This window comes from Psammomys obesus, unplaced genomic scaffold (genome assembly GCF_907164565.1).
Source record: "Psammomys obesus unplaced genomic scaffold, mPsaObe1.curated_primary_1811, whole genome shotgun sequence".
Lineage (NCBI taxonomy): Eukaryota > Metazoa > Chordata > Mammalia > Rodentia > Muridae > Psammomys > Psammomys obesus.
In genome coordinates this window covers 5,699,948-5,723,252 of record NW_026590859.1, presented here as the reverse complement: position 1 = coordinate 5,723,252, position 23,305 = coordinate 5,699,948, and the positions used below count along the sequence as shown (strand labels likewise).

Here is a 23,305-nt window from a genome sequence, read left to right as displayed (position 1 = left end):
GCCTTAGCTAGATGGTTCTCCTTACAGGAAGCTGCCTGTCCACTCTCTTGCTGGTCTGAATATGAGTTGAAATAAATGTGCTCTTGGCAGCTATTTCTAGAAAGACTGTGCAGATAAACAAAATTGTGTTGAGGGAATCTTAGTAAGCTTATGAGGCTAAAGTCAAAAACACTTTTTTCCACACTGAAGCTTGAAACAGGGGTTACTGTTTTTATTCAAGAAACTAAGTGACTGGAGACTAAGTTCAGTTGGTAGAGTGCTTGCCTGGCATGCAGGAATGCCTGGGTTAAATCCTGAGCAAGGAGAATAAAAAGGGTGTTGAGGCAGGTAGAGACAGGAGGGTCAGAAGTTCCAGGTCATCTTCAGTTATCTAGTAAGTAATTGCTTACACCCATAAACAGTTGGGGTTAAAGGGGAAGATATGAATTTTTATTTTCCTTAACATTCAAAATATATAGCACAAGGCCAGTCTTTTTTACCAGTCCACCATTTGTAAGTCCAAAAACGTTCAGGATACTTTTGTTTAGGCTACTTTTGCTCAAGTGGGCCATCTCAGCAGTGTGAGGGCTGGAAATTAACCCTCAGAAGGGCTCAAAGGAGATGGATGAGTGCCCATTGCTGACTCACGTGCTGCCTGCAGCTACCCTGACAACAGCTGGAGATCTCCTTCCTCTGGTGACCCACAGCTGCCAGCATATCAAGAAACCAAGATGAACCTTACCCCTGGACCTACCCGGTTTCCCTTGGCATCTGGGGGAATCACCTTTGGGACCACCACCCATCCCCATAGGTGCTATAAACCGTGAATTTCAAAGTCCTTTATGTAAAACTGTGAAGGATTTGCCTCTACCCTGACACACAGGCTGGCATATGCATAAGTCATTCCTGCACGGCTTGCAATGCTGGGGAAGGTGTAAATGTGAAGGGTTGTTATACTGCATTGTTTAGGGAATGAAACAAGAAAAAAAAATGGTTCAGTACCAGATGCTGTTATTTTTCTAAATATTTTCCATTCATGGTTGGTTGAATCTGAGGCTATGGAACCCCAGGGCACAGAAGGCTGACTTTGTTTATCCTATTGATTTATCCATTTGGCTGTTTTTCTGTTGTTGTCCTTAATTGAGTCCATCTCTTTTTAGAAGACATATCTAATTTCATATTCTCACCAAATTTCCTTGTTCCCTCTTTACTTCTATTTACATTAAAAAATAGAAATAGGACACTGAAGTGTTTTTCACATCTCACACACACACACACACACACACACACATTTAATTTTCTATCTATGGGGTTTGCCTTGTCTGTATATTTGTGTACCACATGCATACCATGCCCACAGAGGCCAAAAGAGAACATCAAATCCCTGGAACTGACAGCCAGTTGCGAGCCACCATGTGGGTGCTGGGAATCAAACCCAGGTTCTCTGGAAGAGCAACCTCTGTTTGTAACCTGTGAGCCATCTCTCCAGACCCCCACCTTGTTTCATTCTGATCATTATAGACACATTTAGATCAGTGGTTAAGTGACAATTATTCCAATGCAAAATATATAATTATCAAAGACTGGGCATGTCCTTATAAATATAGTTAGGAAATTAAAGGGAAGTTGGAGTCACCGCCTTGTTCGAGTAGTCTGTTTACTATGCTGTATTTTTACTACAGAGAAAAATAGTTCAGACAGCATTGGCAAATTTTCTGCACAATTTCTATAACCTGAAATTCAGAACTTTCCTATAGTAGTTTTCTCTTCTGAGTCTTATTATAGAATGCAGGTTCTTAAGCCAATTACACATATAATTTACTTTAAAGAAAAATACCCTTTATATGTGTGACTATCTTAGGCAGGGGTCATTTGTTAGTGTGTTTCCTTGTACCCACTAGGATGGGGAAGCTGAGGCTCATCGGTTCACATGAGGTCTCTCAGATCCATCATGAGCCCCTCCTCAGGCAAGCTTGCGTTTGTGGCAGGGATGAGGACAGCATAGTGGATGCAGCACCCAATGAGCCTGCGTCTCCAAGAGCATCATCTGTGATGGTGATAGTATTGAAGGACGAGGTCTGGAAGGTTTTCAGTAAAGTTGACACAGTTTTGATTCTGAGGAAAATTGTCCAAGTCATTCTCAGCCATGCTGAAGTTAACCAGATACACCTGAGCTTTCCAAGCTACAAGCCTGTACGCATTTTGACATAAAATATCAAAGTAACTTTCACTGGAAAAATGCCTCCCACACTAAATCCCACTTGTCATCAAGAGCTTGAGAAAATCATACCTCCTCCTTGGTGAGGTTTAACTATATGGTCTGACTGATTTGCACCCAAAGAAAAAGGGAGGAAGAGAACATTCTAGATGAACACAGTCTACATTTTCTCATTCCAGACATCCCCACAAGCCTGCTGGGTGACCCATTGAGTAAAGTCCTTGCTATGCAAGCATGAGGACCTGGCTTAGGTCCCCAGAATCCATGCCAGGTGCTGCACAGCCTGTGCCTGTGGGCCCAGCACTGGGGAGGCCCAGACGGAACCCCTGGGGTTTGCTAGACAGGCAATCAGTGGACTCCAGATCAAGCTAGAGACTCTACCTGAAAAGTTAAGGTGGAAATAAACTGAGAAAGAAAAACAGCCAACAGCCATCACCGGCCTCCATGGCTCCCAGCTCCCAGAGTACACACACTCTTGCCCAAATAATAGAAAACATCCTCAAGGGCTTTCACGTGCTCTGGCTCCAGCAGGACAGGAAGCAAGCTCTGGATTCTTTGTATGCAGCAGTCATCTGCTGGCATTCAGGAAATAAGGTTGGAAGAAATGAACAAATGAATGGCTGAAATGGTGTTGCTCACTACAGCAAATACCATCTGGTTTTGATGTATTTTACCCAAAGAATACTTTGAGACTCAACGGGGATCATTTTTCTGCTGGACAAGCAGATGTTTGTGTGACTAACCTACCAAATTCCATGTGAGGCTGACTGACTTTGACTGATTTAGGAACTGTGACATACCTGTTTGTCTCCCACAAGTAACTTTGATAGGTGAGCAGATGAAACCTGCATCAATTACACAGAATCTAGTAAGTTTTTGTGGTTGTTGTTGTTGTTGTTTTCATCTAAAGAGAATTTAGTTCACTTTCATTCTTTTGAGTTAGAGCCACTGGACTTTGAAATGAGAATGGTTACATAAATAAGATTTTAACCTGTGCTGTTTTGCATAAAGGAAAATGGCAGCATTGTGGCACCAGAACAGTCTATATTTGCTGTTGCCACAGCAGTCTGCAAGGATAGGTCTTGCTATGATGATATGGTGTCAACTGGCCTATTGTTCACTTTATTATTAAGTGGAATGCCTCATTTGGCACCGACAATCAACACTTAAGTTCACTGAAAAGGTGGTAGAGAGAAGGAATAGAAAAGCTGCTTCCAAACAACTAACTCAACCTTCTGCATAGGGGTAAAATGGGAACCACATAGTTGTGTAGACGAGTGACAGGAATATACTGTTACTAAGTAAAGATGGGTTTGCTGGAGCCGGAGAGATGATTCAGTCGCTAAGAATGTGTAGTTCTCTTGCTGAGTTAGGTTCTCAGCAGCTGTGTGACACATCTCACACCCGCCTGTCATTCCAGATCCATGAGGCCCAACGCCTCATGCACAACTCCTGAACTCACACAAGCACACAAAGACACACACATGTACCTATAATAAAATAGGAGTCTCAAACTCGCAACATAGAAAATACAGACATGAAAACACAGACATTTAATTTTTAATTATGGTTTGCAGTAAACTGCACACTTAGAAGGAGAGAGAGATTTTCTGAAAAGTTAGAGAGTGAGGGGCAGGAGAGGTGGCTCGCCAGGTAAGTGCACTAGCTGCCCATAGAGAACCTGAGTTTGATTCCCATCATCCAAATAGGGGTACCCAGAAGTTGCCTGTAACTCCAGATGCTGGGGACTCTGCCCCCTTCTGGCCTGTGAGGCACCTGAGAACACACACGTGAAAAATAATCTTTGCAGTTCTCTTTTAAAGTTAAAGAAAAGACAAAAGGCAAAAATGTGATGTCACATGACTGCACACTGACCCCTCAGTTAAGTGAAGCAGTAGAAAGACAGAGTCCTCAGAAGCGAAAAAGTAGTAGTCCATTAACACTAACATGCAGCTCTGAAAACCTCTCGGTGAACCCGTTTAACTCCTCAGGGTCCGGGGGTTTGGTTTGGTTTTTAATCTCTGATACAGAGAAGACATTTAATTATTTGAAGTAGATGGGCTCTAAAGGCAGCTCTACTTTAGAAGTTGTAGTACCATCTTGAAAGCCACCTTTCCAGTTGCATGTATCCATATGGCCTGTGCCTTCTGTGTTTTATTATGTTTATACATATATGTGTGTATATTATATATGTAGTTGAGATTGTATTGTATATAGCCATTATATATTCAGAATGCTCCCTAAACCAACTGACCTCATTATATATATATATATACACACACACACACACACACATCCTTATCTATCTGAATTGCATATTACATGAAATTATGATAAAATTCTGGAAATATCACAAAAGGGAGGTCCTCCAAAATTTGAACACAACAGAAAATATTTGTGCTATTAACTTGACCAAGCAAAGGACTAAAACCATGGTGTCACTGGGAGCCACGAAGGTTGCTAATTGTATGATAACATCAACATATGGAAGAAAAGCTCAAATATAGTGGAGAAGATTAGGCATCTAGTCTTCAGCTAAAGGAATAAGGCCATTTTATGACTTGAAATACAATTATACGTATTTCACCCAGGGACAGAGCTAATGAAGCCAAGGTCGCTGGTTCAATTCCCACGTGAGCCATTATCTTCCCTTTCTTCCATTGTCTCGGACCCGCCACCCTCTTAACCCTGAGTCAACACCCTTCACATTCATCCTGGGGTCACAGAGGAAACTGAGCAGGCAGCCTCAATGCAGAGGTAAACCAGCCCCTCCCCTCCAGAAAAGTCTCCAAGGTCAAGCCCCAGCCATGTGACATCATCCCAACAGGGACAAGGCAGGTTATCACTGGATTGTTATTATTATTATTATTACTTTCTAATCATGCTGGCAGTGCCCTGTGCTGCACCAGTTCAGAGGGCTCTTCAATCAGGCAGCCTGCATTTGAATCTCTGCTCTCCTGAGGAGTCCATTGACTTGGACAAGCTATTTAATACTTATTTTCCTCACTTTGAAAATCCATACTAAATTGGCACTTTCTAGTTATGCTGTGAGAAGTGGATGGGTTGACATGTGTAGGACTATCTGGACCATAGGAAATAACCAGCTGTCACCTTTCAATTGCCTCAGCCCCACAGACTAGTTAGCACTTGGTGGAAAGCACACAGACGGGTATCTTCCCAGTGTTGGCTAAAGTCAAGTTCTACAAGCTGAGTGTCTGGACACAGAACACTGGCACAGGGGTACCCTGTTAGAGTGCTCAGAGGTAGGGCCACCAAACAAATTCTCTTCAAGGCCAACCTCCCTCCAGAGGCTTCAGAGGGCAATCTCGGCTTCTCCTAACTTCTGGTGGTCCCAGCGTGCTGGTGTTTGTGGGGACATCACTCCTGTTTCTCCCCTCATCTCCATGTACACCATCTCCTTCCCTGAGTCTGACTGCATCACAAGTTCTCTCTCTTCTCTCACAAGATGGCAGCCATTGTATGGAGAGTGTTCTCTAAGCCAGGTTCCCTCTTGACTCATTCAGTGTACAAATATCCTATAGTGTGAATAAGAACACACTAGACTTCAGAATCTCTCTCTTTCTCTCTCTCTCTCTCTCTCTCTCTCTCTCTCTCTCTCCCTCTCCCCATGGGGGGATGAGGCAGGTATGAATCCATTCATGAAAGGAGGAAAATGAGGGAAAGAGAATAGAAGATGAGGAAGAGGCAGACAAGCAATGAACACCTGAAAAGAAGACGGAGCTATAAAGCAGAGACAGGCAGAAAGTTTAATGCTAGCTCTCATTTAGGAAAATAAACCAATAAGTGACCCCCAAGCCCCACTGAGCCGTCACCGGTCACTACAGCAACTGAGTAGTTTCCTTCTACACGAATGAGGCAAAATTCCAGTCTTTAGAATGTTGGGTCCTAAGTAGGGAAGAAGAGAAGACAAACAGAATCCACCTAGAGCTAGGAAAATGTTCTAAAATCCCGAGTGCAACTTTGGTCAAACTATCTAGCGAAGTTCTTGGAAATGACACCCTCCTCTTTTTATGGTGACAAGCAGGGGTTGTGACACATTGAGACAAACAAACACTGTGGGCTCTGGATACCCTAGGAATACATAATGACCCCAAATTAGAAGATAAATGAAGCTGAAGTTGGGACAGTCACTTATCACTCAGCATGTCTATATGACTCTCTCCATACAGATGATTGTAAAGTCAGGGCCTGATTCTGTCTATAAATAGCATTTTCCTACTCAGGCAATTTTGAACCAAGAAGATAAAGCCACTGGGCGCCTGCTTGAACGAGCCAAAGAGGCAAGGAATTAAAGTAACAATTTCAAGAAGTTCGTATCATGCTACATGTTTCTCCTTTGGCAAAGTGATGCTCCATTTCCTCTGTATTGACTCAAATCAGCATGTGCACATGGGGTCCAGCATACCTCGCTGTCACCAAACTCTCAGAGGGATGAGCTTGTGCACTGTGCTCACAAGTGAGGCTTCATTTAAGCATTTATCTGACAGCCAATGATAGTCCAGGCACAGGAAAGAAGCATAGGAAGAAAATGATGATAGAGCCTGATATTTGAAAATGGATGAGTTTCCCTAAAGAAGAGAATAAAACTCTCTGGATAGTATTGGGACAGAAAGCTGGCAAGCTGCCAGCCTTGTAATTACATCTTGAATTGAGCCATAATCCTCACCGCTTCTGAAAACAGTAAGAACAGGGAGACGATAACGCACGTTTATTTTAAAGACTGATATTTGCTTACTGCTTCCAAATAAAATGCTTTCCTGACACTCTGGTGGAAGCTGGGGGGTTATGGAGATAATGGTATGTTTTGGGTTAGGAAGAAAGGAAACAATGCATTTCCTAGAAGGAAAAGGAAACTGAGCATTTTGTGGAAAGGAATTCTGTATTTTATGAAGAAAAAAATTAAATGCATTTGTCTTCCACTGAACATAATGTATGTTTCTGTTTGTTTTTTTAAACAAAACCTTCAGGTTTACAACGTACGAATATAAGCTCTTTGTACACAACAGCGTGGGCTTTACCCCAAGCCAAGGAGCGACAGTGACCACCTTAGCGGGGGTCCCAGAGAAAGAAGCCACTGTCACCGTGAGCGTCCTTAACCACACGGCCGTAGACGTGAGATGGGAGAAACCAAGTAAGAAAGCTCTCTACGTCTCTGTGTCTCCTCTGCATGCTAGCTCTGTGTTAAGTTACTTTTCTGTTGATTGATAGAACATGTGACCAGGGCAACTAAAAGAAGGAAGATTTCATACGGGTTTATGGATCCAGAGGATTAAAGTCCACCACATAGGAGACACGCCAGCTAGCAGCATGGCACAGACATCCTTCTCCAGCAAGGCCACGTCTCCTAAACCTCTCCAAACACTTGGCATCAAGTGTTCAAATGTCTGGGACTGTGGGGGAACATTTCTCATTCAAACCACTACAGCACCATAAGAAATATTTTTTATTGTTGTTTTTGTTTGTTTGTTTAGGTTTTTGAGACAAGGTTTCTTTGTGTAGCCTTGGCTGACTTGGACTCCCTTTATAGCTCAGGCTGGTCTTGAACTCACAGGATCTCCCTGCCTCTGCCTCCCTGAATGCTAGGATTACAGGCGTGCACCACTGCACCCAGCTAGGAAATTCAAATGGTACATTAAGAATAAATAAGTCAAGGTACCTAAGCTATTTATGTGCAGATTTATTCACATATGCAGATGTGTTTCTGTTCACATGTACATGTACATATGTATATGGACAAGTATGTGGGGATGGCAGAGGTCAACCGAAGGTGGTGTTCCTCAAGATAGTTGTTTCTCTCACTGTCCTTGAACTCATGACTTCCCTAGCAAGCCTCAGGGATAAGCTTGTTTCTGTTTTCCCAGTACTCTGTTACCAGCAGACACCACCGGGCCCAGTATTTTTATGTGGGCTCTGGGGATGGCAGTCAAACTTTCAACAGCATCTTCCAAGTCCTGGAATGCTCTTCTTAACAGACAGAGCCTCCTTACCTCTCTCGGGACCAGTGAGCCCCTCCCATATTTGCTTCAGATGGGAATAGCTCCATTCCCGTCAGTGAGGAGACTGGATAGCAGAGAGTCCAAGTGTTTGCCGTACACTGTGCAGGACTGTGATCCGTCACAGCTCTGAGACGTAGCACCTTTGACAAATTCCAAGGCTGCGACAGTGTGATTGCTTGTCCCATACAGCGTGCTGAGTGTTGGCTGGTGACGGAATGCCATCACCACACACTGTTGCTGGATTAAAGATTTCACCTGGGCCTGATAGAACACTTCTCGGGGTTTGTGAGAACACACAGATGAATCCGTCTGCCTTTATAACACTCCCGAAACCATAGTGAGTGAAATCCCAGAGTGACCTAACGGCATAGCATTTAACATCTGATCTGCTCATATATGATGCCTCATAAGAATCAGAAAAAAATAATAATAATAAAGTCCTGGGTCTGTTATGGAAATATTGATACTAACCCTTTTTTTCAAGCATGACTTAAGGTCTGAAAAACGACCAAATCAAAACTTGTCAGTTTTTTACTAAATATTAAAAAAATATCTAATTTGTACAGGTTTGATTAAAATGTTTTGATTAAATGTTTTGACTCACCAGAACAATTACCCACTGTTATACAAAAATATGTTTATAACAATGACAGCCATTAGCACAATTCGAGCCAGTCCGGAGTCTGTTCCGGCCTGGAAAGACCTGAGTGGGTTTGCATAAACTCTCCAGCCAAGATGCGTGAGGACCAGGGTTTGACGTCATCGACTGCAAACCAGAGCAATGTCTGTGTCAGTCACTCTTCCATCACAATGATTAAAATATCAAAATAAATCCATGTACGTGGAAGGAAAGAGTAGAGCAACTCGGTGTCAGTGTTTGGGTCGACGGTCTCTTCTTCTGGAGCTTTGGGGCCTTGGTAAGGCAGTGCGCAGGTACATGATGAAGGACACTGCTCACATCCTGAAGTTTTAGAGCAAGAGCAAGAGGCCATGTTTCAGTATCCATCTCAGCGTGTCCCAGGCAGCTAACCAACCCCCGCTGGGTACCGGCTCCTACGGGGCTCCTGTCACTGCAAGACACAGAGAACCAAGCCCAGCGTGTGGCCTGAGGGACGTTAGTATAGGGCGGCATAGTGTTGATCTGAGGCTTCCACCCAATAATTTATTTTTTTTAAAGCCCTGGGTTTCTGTAAGTTTGCTGTTTTTTTAATGATCTGTGAAGTTTCTGTTAGAATAACTGAACCATTTTAGTGGGAAACTTTTGTAAGTAATAGATCTTGTGATTACCTTCTGTCACATCTCCAGGAAAAATCAGTTTTATCAGAAGTTGAATTTCTGTGTGTTTGTGTGTGTGTGTGTGTGTGTGTGTGTGTGTTCACCCATTCACCAATTCAGCTCAACAACTTGCCCATAAAAGTAACATGTGTGTGCGCATGCACACTCAAACACACACACACACACACACACACACACACACCCCTGTGTACTTGAAAACTACAGTGACATTCTGGGTGCTGTGTTTTCCCTCGAGTATATCCTCTGTGATATCACTGCGTTCCTGAAGTCAGTGTGCTTATAGAAGCTGACAAAACTAATAGATCTGAAGCAGCCCGCTGAAGTTTCATTACCTCAGTAATCAGAACCTCTGACCTTCGGGATGTAGGTAATGCAATCTGCTGTGATTTCCATTCATACCTTGGAAATTTTTCAGATAACTCTGTGAGCACAAAGGATACGTCCGAGAAAGGTGGGCTGTGGAAGTTGATTGCAGGGTCCTGTCCCTCCTCAGGGCAACTGCTACCTTAACTAACTTACCTAGCCCCTTCTCTGTCAAGAGCAGCCTATTTTCTCAACACTAATTTTTTTTTTTTTTTTTTTTTGGCTCATGTAAGAAAAATTGGCACAGAGCCTACTAAGTTGAACAGTGCGAAGCTGTAGCTTAGCACATCTTGGAGTTGGAAATCTTAGAAATAAGTTTTTGCCTCTTTCTTTAGTAAACATCATCTTTCAAGAAACCATTAAATAAATATATGTGGGTGTCTGCACATACACACTCACACACTATAACAGAGCAGCACAGCTCAGCTGCTAAACACAGCAATGGACAAGAGACTGTGCCTCAAAGTAGAAGGCGGACATCAACGCTGACCTCTGACCTTCAGGAAATCCCTCTGACCTCTGACCCCCATGCATGCACCATGGTGTCTGCACACTCAAACACACCTACCTGCACATGCACACATATCACAGAGAGAACATTAAAGCAAAAGGCAAGTCTTTCTCTCGGTTATGATTTGTACAAGTGCGCATCGTGTTAATAGCAAAATGTCCCTGGTAAATTTTTACCAATCCCAAGTTGACAAAGAGAAGACATCTGACATTCTTATTTTTCCTGTGATGTAGGCAATAAAACCTGCTGTTATTTCCATTCATACCTTGGAAATTTTTCAGAAAACTCTCTGTGAGCACAAAGGTTAACTCGGAGAAGGGTCGGCTCAAAACCATTTGACCAGCTACTTGAGAGTTTGCTTCCATCGATTATGTGTGTAACGTGAGATGGAAATATGTCTGCATGCTTTCAGACTCTTTTCAGGGGAAGCAGACTAGGCACTGTACGTTTCCTGCACTGAGACTATATTTTCCTTCTCTCTTTTCCTCCATGCCTAAAGCATGAGGGAAAATAAAAAGTAGCATTTTATCTCATTTACCCATCAAAAGATTCCACCTAAAGACAATAATCTCTACATTCTCCTGAAAGATTTATCTTTATTATTTAGTGTGTGTTTATGCTTAGTGGTATCTTTTACTGTTTTCCATCTCTGTTTTGCAAATAATAGGGAATTAATGGGTTAATGCTTTCCTTACTTCTTCTAATTCTCAATGTTTTCTTTATACATTATTTTTATATTATAAAATATTATATAGAACTATTTTCTCAAATTGGCTCCAGCACTTAGCATCAATCATTAAATTTCCCCAGTCCTAAATTCTGGGTTTCAGTTCACCTTTCTTTCCTCTGGGTGATGAATCCAAAGAGCTTGATCATGAACATTCACTTGCTTATTTTACTATTATGGCTATGAGTGCGTGCGTGTGTGTGTGTGTGTGTGTGTGTGTGTAGGTGTGCACCCATGCCCGAGTTGTCAGCTCAAGTCAGAGGGGAAACCACTGAGGAGTTGATCTCTTCCACCATGGCTTCCCGAGATTGACCTCAGGTTGGGCTGTGAGAGCCAGTGCTTTCCCCTCAGAGACATCTCACTGGATCATCACAAAGTTTGATATATGTTCATTTTTGCCTATGTAAGATAGTATTTCTGCCATCTTTGCCTATTCAGTTCATTTCTGTCAGGACAGGAATACCTTTGATATTTTTTTTTTTTTTGCACATAAATGATTATTTAGGTATATATAAATCCTTGGATCAAAGGTTTTCCCTCAAAACATGCTGATATTATTCTATTCCCATCAAATGCCTAATTCTTCAGCTGAGCCTCTGAAGCTTGTCTGATTCTTCTCCCCTCTGCTGTGTTCGGATGTGGACTGTCCTCATAGCTTGTGTGTTTGATGACTTGGTTCCCAGTAGGTGGTGCTGCTTTGAAAGGCTGTGGAAATTTTGGGGCCTGGTGCACGTTGTCCAACCGAGAGTCTCTGTTAATTATCATCTATTGCGAGAAGAATCTTCGCTGAGGAGTTCTGAGGAAGGGGCTGGTCTATGAATGTCACCAGGAGACGTGTCATAGCTGTGTTCCTTTAGCAGAACAGTAGTAGGTTTTCGCATAGACCCAGGACTTATCTAGTCTCGAGTTCTTGGTCCCTCTAAAAATGTCAAGCATGGATTCCATCTCATGGAGTGGGCCTTAAGTACAATTTTCTGAAAGTGGTTGGTTACTTACAGAACGTATACCACGCTTGCCCCAGTGTGTGCTATGGGCAGATTACCGTTGTGGTTTGTACCTTTTCACCACTCTGGAAAGTAGGTTTTTCTTCGGTCTTTGGTGTTGTGTATCTGAAGTTCTGCTGCTTTTCTTCATTCGATGCAGGTTTTAATTCTTCCCTGTTTGTATTTGCTTCCCCTTCTTAACCAAGGTAGATCTGTACTCCATCCCAAATCAAGCCTCTTAACAATTCCAGGCACCTGTTTTCATAAAGACATGTCCTTTTGGTTATTTCTGAAGGACATTATTCAAATGTTTCCTAAAACTTCCATCTCCTCCTCATGAAAATAATAGTATACAGAGAAAGAATCTTCTAGGCAACATTTCCCTTGTCTTGTGTAATGAAGAATCCATATAACGTAATTTCCTCTTTTAGAAAAGGAAAATTACTTTCAAGGCAGTTTTATCAATAGACAGAAAAGGTGAATGTTCCTCAGGAAGATTTAGCAGCTTCCTCTTCCTAACTAATTCAGTTAAAACTCTTCCTCTCTCAGAGAGGAGGTAAGGCCAGCAGTCTCTAACTTGTACTGCCTTCTGAATGAAGGCTGATCACCCGTCTCTTAAGTGTTTTGCTGACTAGGGAAAGGCAATGCAGGCAGACTCTGTATCCAGCCTCACAGGACATCCCGTGCGATCGATTGTGACTAGTAGCAATACAAAATGTCCCTGCTGTTTGCCTGTGCTGGGACTCTGAACTGTAATGTCTTCTGATATGGCAAAAGACAAGACAAGGTAGAAAGGTGAGTCCTGCTTTCAGGTCCACTGCCTGTTTCTAGTCACAAGACTGGAACGAATAACATTCCTGAGGGCATCTGCAGCAGGACTAACCCATCACCTTTTCTCTCATCCCTGGGCAGTAAGTAGCTGCATTCTATGGCAAGTGAGTTGGCAAATGGAACCATGCTAAGATTGGGCAGGAAAAGGATTTTCTTCAGACCTTGACATGATATCTATGCTCTCCTTAAACGCACACTGCCAGTTCCAATATGCGTAATCTATGAATCTAAATGTGCTCCCGAGGAACATCGATAGCACAAGTAAAATCCATTTACCTCTGTGGTGCACACGACATGTTCCATGAACTGCAGCATTCCCGCCAAACTGGAATGTTTCCTCTAGGAATGAGGGGAAGCCCACCAGCCTCAGGGGTAAATAGGAGGTCATGTGCTCTGGATGATTGGAAGATTCGGGAGAGCCCTTCCCAACAGTGCAGAAAGAGTAAACACTTGCTGGGAGTGGGGATGATAGCCAGCCAAACTGGGGAAGACACATTCAGTTGGTGGTGCCACCTGCAAGCTTTGAGGACAGCCCCAGGGTTGCTGGCTTTGGCATCCATCACCCATTGAGGGGTAGGATTTCCAGGGATGCAGCTCCTTTTGATTTACCCATGCTCCTGCTCAGTGACCCCCCCATCCACACTCCTGTTAGTGACTCAGAAGAAGAAAGCACTGGTTCACCAAATCAAGCGTTTGTTCAACTGATACTTTGGTATTTGCTCTTTGATGGGTTCCCTTTTTGGGGTGAGTAGATCCGTCTGTGGTGTATCTCCCCAGAAAGTCTGTCACATATAGCAATTCAGAAACACTTCCATAATGTCATAAAGTTTGAACTCTCAGGTTAGCCTAATTGGTCAAGGTGTCAAGTAGCACAGACTTGACATGTAACACATCTCCCCGTGCTGTGGAATGGCCATAGATGAGTGAGTGATATTCCCACTAAGCCAATGAAAAATATTTCTAATGAGAAAAGAAACTTTTCCACAGACAATCCATGGGGCTTCGCTGGGCTTGACTGATATTATCTTTAGGAATATGAAGGGCCGTGAGTGTGATTGGTTACACTGGAGAGAATGAACGACTCAGTGTCTCCAGGGTTTGCCAACGTAATGACAAAGTCTTCCGACATAAACTCTTCCAAGCACTCGGGCATACCCATTGTTTTAAAATATTGCTAGAGACAAAGTATAGTATCATGGTAAGGGAAAATACCTAAACTAAAACTTTCCATTTATGCATGAACCCTAAGATGCTGATGTAAAGGCATCCTTGAGAGAAGTCACAAAAGTCCTCCACAGTGGCTTGCTTGGTGCTGCACATATTTTGAAGGTTATTTGAATAACTATCAATAGCTAATTAGAATATTCAAGAGAAAATTTAAGGTATATGTTCCTTAATATAATGTCTCAATTGGTTATAAAGAGAAAAATAAAGCTTGTTTTAAGATAAATTCTAACTCCCAACAGCTTTACCACAAATAAGGTTCCAGAAATTTTCTTAAAGCTGAATTTCTGCCTTCTTACTTCTGTCTCATTCTAGAAATAGTTAACAAAAGATTTATTCTGCCTTTTTTATCTGCCACATAAACAGTGTTCCATGTTTTCTGTTAATAGCTTTCCAAGATCTACAAGGTGATGTGGATTATTACACACTGTTTTGGAATTCTGGGACCTCGGAAGAATCTTTGAAAATCTCCCCAGATGTAAATTCTCATGTCATTGGTCACTTAGCTCCAAATACTGAGTATCAGATTTTCCTCTCAGTTTTCAATGGAGTCTATGGAATCAATAGCACAGTGGTCCATGTGACCACATATGATGAGGGTAAGTGAAGCCTTCAAGAGGTTCTTGACTTCAGGGATGCCAATGCTTTCGATTGAGCCTTTCTGGAGCTAACATCGGTTGTCCCTCCTCTATCAATATTCCTAATGCTGGAAGAAAGAGGGTAGGAACCAAACGCTATGTGTTCATTGTCATGAAGGATGAATGAATAAACCAGTTCCCTTACAGCAGCAGCATGGAGTTGTAATAATCAGCCATCCACCCAGTTTTCCCTTGTTCCTTTCTGAACAGGCTTAGTTGGGATCCAGTTCACATCAATAAAAGGTGACATTTAGAAACTTCTTTTTTCTAAGATTAGCCCTCAAAAGCATTGTGCTTTTCAAAATGACACCCAAGCTCAGGGAGCGTCTTCCCTGAGTCACCAAAAAACAGTAGGTGGAAGTTCAGCCTCAGAGAAGAATTGTGTATGTCCCTGTTTCTAAGCCAGTTAGTGAAGGAGAGGGAGCTGGGGAATCAACTTGTGAGTCGGAAATGAGTCTGGCATGGTCTTTCTAATCTTTCTGGCTTTATATGGTCTCATTATAAACATTATAATATCGTTACCTGCCAAGCAAGCGTTCCAGGCCATTAGCAGAACTCTTTAAGTGTGGAACCCATTTCCCTTTGTGATGCCAAAGGTCGACACCTTTTGTTTATAAAATAGGATGAGTCACAAGGATGATTTTTCAACTAGTTAAGATGAGTTCTTATGATAAAAATAGGCCTTTGCATAGTTATTTCTGACATGCCTGAATAATTGTGTAATTTAACGCTAAGCAAGATTTTTTTCTAATGTTAGATTTCATCATTACCTATGGTAATCAACACTCAAAATCATTTACATAATGACAATATTGCATTATCGTTTCATATTGCTTGAGTTACAAGCTAGTAACAGCAAATGATTTTTCACATTCCAGCAGCCTTGGTGTATTTCAATTTTATTTTATTTTATTTGGCTTAAGGAGCAAATTCCACACACATACCCAAAAAAAATGAGATAAGGTGAAGAGTTAAAAATAAAAAATAAAAAACAAATAATAGATACATGTCAGAGGTGCAGACGGGTGAGTAATTTATCATTTATATCCCACTGGTCACATAGCATTGAAGATTAGCACTGTGCTGGTGGTATGAAGCATTTTGCCACCAATTCTTATGGTTTCTAACTGAGAGTATAATAAGCCAATTTGCAGAGGACTTCAGACTGTGATAGCTTCATCATAGGAGAGCAGATAAGCAAGGAGCCCTTTGCTAAGCCTCCACACCAATCTGCATTTAGTCTAACAAGTGCTTTTCTCGGAGACAGCTGGAGCTTATTCAGTCCCTTCCTTTAATTCTAGAGCCTCGGGGCATGCTTCCTCCAGAGGCTGTCATCATCAACAGTACAGCTGTACGTGTCATCTGGACATCTCCTGCACACGCAAACGGCGTTGTCACCGAGTCTTCTGTTTATGTAAATGATAAGCCCTACAAGGCTGGAGTGGATGTGCCAGGGTCGTTTATTCTGGAAGGCCTGTCTCCCTTCACTGTCTATGACATTCAGGTCAGAACGTTGTTTTCTTTCTTTTTGGGTGGTTAAGCTCGCAGACGTGTTAAATAAAACATGCTGAGCAGTGTCTCTGAGTGGAGGCCCTCTGTCCTGGTTACAGATTAGTGTTTGTTTGATGGGAAAGGAAAGACAGAAGAAGGAAATTGACCAAATGAAAGCTGTTGGCTGTGAGGAGTTCGCATATTTGAATCCTCTCCACCCCCGGAAGGGCTGTAGGCTAAGATGGCATTGGTAATGATGAGGGAGATGACTAAGTGCCTGCCAGTAAAATATAGTTAATCAAATCATCACCCTAAAAGTCTTTCCAGTTTGTCTTCTTTCTTGATGAGGAGATTTTCTGGGTTTGTTTTTGTTGTTGTTTTGTTGCTACTTACTCAGGGGAGTAGATGGCTCGATAGGTGCCATTATAAGGGCGTGGCACGGATGATATGAGCTGTTCTGTCCTTTACCAGCATTCCTGATTTCAAATGAAATGGGAAAACATAAAATGCAGCAAATAGAAAGATTCCAAAGGAATTTGCGTGAGTTCGGGAAGGAGTGAATCTGGGCACCGTGCAAACACACTAGTGTCACATGACGTGGCGGCATTTAACGTGTTGTCCTTGAGGGTCTGGAAGAGGCTTCTAAGTCCATGCCTCCTTCCCAGAATATTCACACACTTACACTGCCTGGCAAATTTTATCACAGAATTCAGAGAGTACGCTGTCTGTGCGAAGCCTGTGGACCTCTTCAGGGTCTACTGACTCTAAAGCAGGAGAGACACCGAAGCCAACAGTATTTACGATACAGCTCTCCTGGGGGAACTGAAAGTCTTGTATGGATGTCAGACACAGGAGATAACAAGGCCAAGGGATCAAATGAGTGACGAAAAGATTCCAGAAGTTCAGCCTTTAAAAAGAAGGCTGCAATTTAGTAAATTTTTAAATAATCTATGCAAATTGTAAAATTCATGAGCATTTCATGAATAATTTCAAAAAGGCGTTAAACGCAAGAATCTTATCTGACCCCAGGAACACGTTGTCCGCAGTGCTGCGTCCTGCCAGTGCCACACCTAGCTTCGCCGCATCTGAGCAGGGAGCACATGTGTTTGGCCGCAGTCCTCCAGCCATCCCCGCCGGGACCCCAGGCCTGGCTTCATACACAACAGAAAGAAACAATAGAAACAAAAAGAAGCCTTCATGAATTGGGTTTTTGTTTTTTTTTTCTTTGTACTCTGATTTCCAACAACCTACATGAGTTACGTTAGCGTGGCACATGTGAACTGATGTTTGCACTCGCACCCCTCGGGGAGAGTTCACACAGAGAAGTAGGCCACATATGGGCTAATTCATAAAACCATGAAATACAGCTTTGTGAGCAAAGCGCACAGAACAACAATGGAGGACGCACTGGGGGCCTTCTTTGGGGCCCTGTTGAGGGATAAGGTTGAGCTCTGAGAAGGAAGCATGGTCCGTTGCTTTGTAAAACCCGAGCATCTGGAGCCTTAAAGGCAGTTCGGTGGTTAAGAGCATGCTGTAAGCAAGTAGTGTGTAACATGTGACGAGATGGACATCTCACCCTACAAATCCGAACAATCGCTTTGTACCCAGAAGACATTAAAAGAGTATCTGGTCAAGAGCTCATCAGGAATTTGTTGTACATACTAAAGACATCATGAATTTGGTTTCATTTCTGGGGTTAATCTAACTGTGTGCCTGAGTCTGATATCTTCCAATATGCATAAAATTGATGTCATTAATTCTATCACATTGTATTTTAAGATGATCTACCCTAAAGGAATACTTTACTATATCATAGTGGGGAATCTTGATAACGTTTTTCTATGAAATGTTATTTTACAAAAGGCAATATTACAACTGTAGATAACACATCTGATACCCTGTAGCATTGCTCAGTTCCTGTTTAGATACGACACTGTTGGGAACAAAATGATGTCTATTAATGTAGTGTGATTGTAATCTACCTTGCTTCAAGTTCCGCTGTAAAGAATTGAGGGCTGATGAGTTCAAAACTACAGTACCAGAATTGAAGAACCATCAGTACAAAGCATTCTTTTACCTCTGCATGTAAGACATTGAAAGTCAATTAGCAGGAGAAAAAGTATAGTTCAGGGCTAGAGAGATGGCTCAGTGGTTACAGGTACTTGGGACTCTTGCAGAAGACTCAGCTTTTATTTCTAGCTCCCATCTCAGGTGGCTTACAACCACCTATAACTCTAGTTCCAAGGGACTTGGCGGCACCCCCTGCTGGCCTCCATCAGAATCTACAAACACATGTCCCACACACATACGCTCAGACATACACATTTTTTAAGTAAATGAATCTTTTGAAAAGATATGGTTGGGTTTACCCTTTAGGTGAGAGTAGAAAAACGCTACACGTGCTGGCTGCTGCCCCAGCTGTCTCCGCTGTGTCCGCATGTTCCTCCTCAGCTTCCGGATGCACACCGTTTGGGTTACTGATGTTTGATGGGCCCCATTTCCGGTCCTAAGTTCTCCCACCCTCTCAGTTTTTATTCTAGCTAGGTGGCAGAATTAAAGGGGTGAGTGATGATTTTCTGCTGCGATTAAGGGGATGGACGATTGCTGCTGGAACAAATGGATGGAAAATACCTCAGCCCTATTGGGAAGTTTTCCCTGGCTTCATTTTTCTCCCATTAGATATTAGCATTTAGGCAATTTGTCGTAAAGTGTCAAGACGTCCAGGAGATAGCATCATCACACCACGTGATTATAGATCTGGGCGCAGTGTGGAGATCACCTATTAGGCTCGGGAATGGCCACCTGAGCGTCTCCCGTTCTCTGGCCGTTCTGAATAGATTAATAACCCTTCTCTTTGTGAGTGGTCAGAGCCAGAGACCAAACATCACCATGCTAATCACTAAATCAATTGTCATGAGCTCAGTTCTGTATTCTGCTCTGAGCTCATGCCACTGGACTCAATTCACGTAAAAATAAATGAATATTTACTAAGCCCCGTGAGGTTATAGAGGACTTGAAGAGATTCACATGAAGAGAGGGAAGGTGGATTCAGAATGTTATTGGTCTGTTTTGAAGATGATTATATTTATTCCTTTCCAAACTAATCTTTGCAGGTAGAAGTCTGTACAAAAGATGCCTGCGTAAAAAGCAACGTGACCCGAGTCAGCACTGCAGAAGATACTCCAAGTGACATTTCAATGCCTATAATCCGTAATATTACTTCAAGGTACCTAGCTTTTTATCAGTCAATCTAAACAACTTTGATCATATGAAATGGAAGCAAATATCAAAGAAATCAGTTTAGTCAGGAAAATCTCACTTAAAGGCTGCTCCAAGTACAGGTGAATATCAATTTTCTTACATTTCTTGGGTGATCTACACTGCATATCAAAACATTGAAATCTGTTCCCCAACCCTGTGTTCCTTGCCTAGTCGTCTATTACCAGATACTCACATGTAGGAGAGCCTCGTTCTTTAAATGTGCCCTTTAATGAATTCTGTTATGAAGCAAAATATAATTTTAATTAGAATGATCACTTTATAACCAAATCTCTTTGAAAATGATTGATTTATCTGTTTTAGATTACCCTAAAACTAAAAAATACATCTCAAATAAATAGAGCAAATAGTATTTGGATTGCTGCACAAGGATGACACTCAAAAACAGTAATAATGTGATAATAATAATCCATTGTTAACAGTAATAAGATTCAATGCTCTTCCCAAATACAGAAGTGAGGCTGTTGCTGATCTCTCTACTGTGAGAGATGGAAGCAGGAAATGTGTGCGGTCCCTTGTCATACTCTGATCCTAACGAGATGAATCACCTTTCACCTAAATACACATGGACAAACACACATAGACTGACTCCATCCATCATGTGAGCTTCCATTCCGATAGGTTCAGCCCAAACACACTGGCTTTTGTTTTGTTTTGATGTTTTGTTTTGTTTTGTTTTTCCTTTCAACGCAATACTAGGATATTGAATTTAGAAAATAATAATTAAAACAATTAGTGAAAACAAGTAACCGACAGTAGCCACTCATGTTACAAATTGTATCTTCCTCAGTGTGTTTTCAAACACACAAACCATCCATTCCCATCTAATTTTTATGTTATGATTAACCCAATCCTTTCAATAGATTTTTGACAAGTGTATCAGGAATACATGCTTGATATGTAAAGGAAAGATGGACAAGGTAATTGGGCATTAGAAACTTTTTATCTATTTTTTTATTCAAACATATTTATGGTTATAATAAAACAGGAAGCAAAAACAATTCCAAAGAGAAGATACAATTTTAAATTTACAAAGTTCCATCCTGTGGTATAGGTGGGAAACTAAATAAATATTTGTGAAATATTTGAAAATACTGTCAATGTTGACAATGTGCAAGACAAATATAAAAGGGAAAAGTTCCAATGGAAACATTGGGTGGGGGCATCTCTGGGACAAGCTGCAGACCTAAGTCAGAACAGGCCTCTGGGAGGACATGAGGGTGACTCTAGGTAAGACCTGGTAGCAGGGGCCATTGAGGCTGAAGAGGACACCCTCTATCTAGACAAGACTCCTAGTGGACAGGGGAGAATATCAACCCACGCACAAAATCCTCAGTCCAGAACTTACCCTACCAACAAGGCCTGCAGCATCGAGATAGAGCAGAGATTGAGGGAATGTCCAACCAATGCCAGGCCCAACCCTAAGAACCACCCCATGAAAGAAAGCTAATCCCTCTCTGTCAATGATACTCTGATATGCATGCAGGCAGGAACCTACCCAAATTGTCCTCTTAGAGGCTCCAACCAGCAAGGGCTCAAAACAGATAGTGAGATTCACAGCCAAACATCAGGCAAAGCACAGAGAGTCTACTAGAAAAGGGGGGAAGGGTAAATGGGCCTAGAGGTGACCAAAGCTCCACAAGAAGACAAACAGAGCCAGTCAACCAGGGCCCAGAGGGGCCTATGGAGTGTGACTCACCAACCAAGGACCATGCATGGTCTGGACATAGGTCCTCTACTTATAAGTATCTGATTGGCAGCTTACCCTTCATGTGGGCCCACAAGTTATGGCACTGTGGGATATCTCTGACATGGACTCTGTTGCCTGCTTTTTGATCACTTCCCCCTGATGGGAGTGCCCTTGCAGGCCAGAGGGGAGGAAGATGAGCTCGGTCCTCATGAGACTAGATAAGTCAGGGTGTCTGAGTGGGGGGAGGCTCCCTATTCTAAGGAATAGGGGAGAGGGCATGCAGGAGGGAGAATGGAACTGGAAGGAGAAGCCTATTACTGAGATGCAAATTGACTTAATGAATAGGGAGGGGACCACAGCCGGGATACAAAGTGAATAAATTGTAATAAATAATAATAATTAAAATATTTTTTAAAATTTGTAAATGTCAATAAAAAAGAAAATAAAAATGAAAAAAGAGAAAGGAAAAATGCTATGCTCTAGTGAGGATTGTAAGGGATGGAAGGGATCTTGGGAGATAGGACACTAAGTCCATTCTCAAAGTCAGAAAATAATTACTGTTCAGGAAATGGGTGGTATTGTCCTGTTCTTGTCTTCTGGGATCTTTATAAATCAAACTCCACTGAACGGCAAAGAGCTGTGCTTCAGAATACATATTTACATTCATCAGAAAGTAGTCTCAAAGCTTTGTGAGAAATTGAGGGAATATGTATGTCTCTCCACGACTGTTTTTTTCTTTGTGAAGATTACTACAGATAATAAGGGGAAAATGGCTGGATTTGAACACTGCATCTTCCCAACTGTAAGAAGTGAATGCAAGATCATTTAAATGAGCCCTGCAGGGCAAGAACAAGTCAAGAGAGAGAGGAGGCACCAAGACAAGCCAGATTTGAGCACAGTTTTGGAAACAAGACTTATCTGGAAGAAACAAATTGTTTATAATGGATAGTAAAGGTATAGTAGGTGAAGACAGAAAGGGCGACGTGAAACACGCTTATATTCCAGCTGAGAATCTGGGAATATAGACGCATGAGACACCAAGGAGAGTAGGGAGCTGGGGTAAAGGTCGAAGATGAGCTTAGGTAGCAATCTACGGAGCAAAGTGGTTGGTACCCAAGCTCCCCCCCATCCACATACGTATCCAAGTGTTTCCCTTCTCCCGTGTGGTCCAGTCATCTAATCTCGAGGGAAGCTCAGTGGTGTATATTAGGAGTTGTGGACACTAGGCACAGAGTCGCAGGAATGATGGCTAGAGGTAAAATCATTTATTAAGACTAGACAGAACCTGAACACAGAACCTTTGGCTGCTTTCTCTAGCTTTGCTCTCTAAATCAAATAGTCAATCAGAAATGCCTCCTCATAAGAAACTGCTAATTTTTATCTAGAAATCAATGAATCACATGACATAAAATACTTTCATATCATAGAATATGAAATCTTCCAAAAGAAACAAGTAATAGTTTGCACTTGAGTTATCCACTGGGGAAGTATGTTGATCACCCATCTGTGAAATTTCTGAAGCTTCAAGGCAGCTTTATATGGATGGGTGCTTCACTTCTCAAGTTGGACAAAAGGACCAAGATAAACACAGAAAATTATTTGATAAGCTCAGAAACTATGTGTGCAGAAAACTTATGATTAAAAATATTTTAGAATTCACACCACCACTGGTATGCAGATAAACCCCCTTGGCTGCTGAGCTAGGAGCGACTGTCAGATGGACTAAGTCTAGCGGCTGCTTCTACTCTCAACTGTTCTGTGTTTTGGGGGGGAGTGGGAGATGAGGGGTGCAGACCTCATGTTTTCACTATGTGGGGTCTTTTTCTCCTCTTAAACAGCTATCTTAGTAGGTATGTAGTGATATGGTACTGTAATCCTGACTTGCATTTCCCTAACGTTTGATGAGACTGATTATCTCTTATTGTGTTATTTATCAATTATCTAATTGAGGGAAGTCCCTCCAAATCTATTGCTAGTTTAATTGGGTTCATTATTTTCTTGTTAGATGTGTAAAGTTTTTCATATATGTATATACATATAAATTTGGAAATTATTCAT

General features: G+C 42.0%; 1 protein-coding gene across 1 annotated transcript in view; it reads left to right on the top strand.

Moving 5' to 3' along the window:
* Ush2a (usherin) overlaps positions 1 to 23,305 on the top strand; it is a 665,632-nt gene that overhangs the window by 463,523 nt on the left and 178,804 nt on the right. The window contains exons 43-46 of the mRNA XM_055609194.1: positions 7,186 to 7,349; positions 14,539 to 14,748; positions 16,089 to 16,291; positions 19,392 to 19,504. Of these exons, the coding sequence (XP_055465169.1) occupies positions 7,186 to 7,349; positions 14,539 to 14,748; positions 16,089 to 16,291; positions 19,392 to 19,504 (690 nt within the window). The remainder of the gene's footprint in view (positions 1 to 7,185; positions 7,350 to 14,538; positions 14,749 to 16,088; positions 16,292 to 19,391; positions 19,505 to 23,305) is intronic.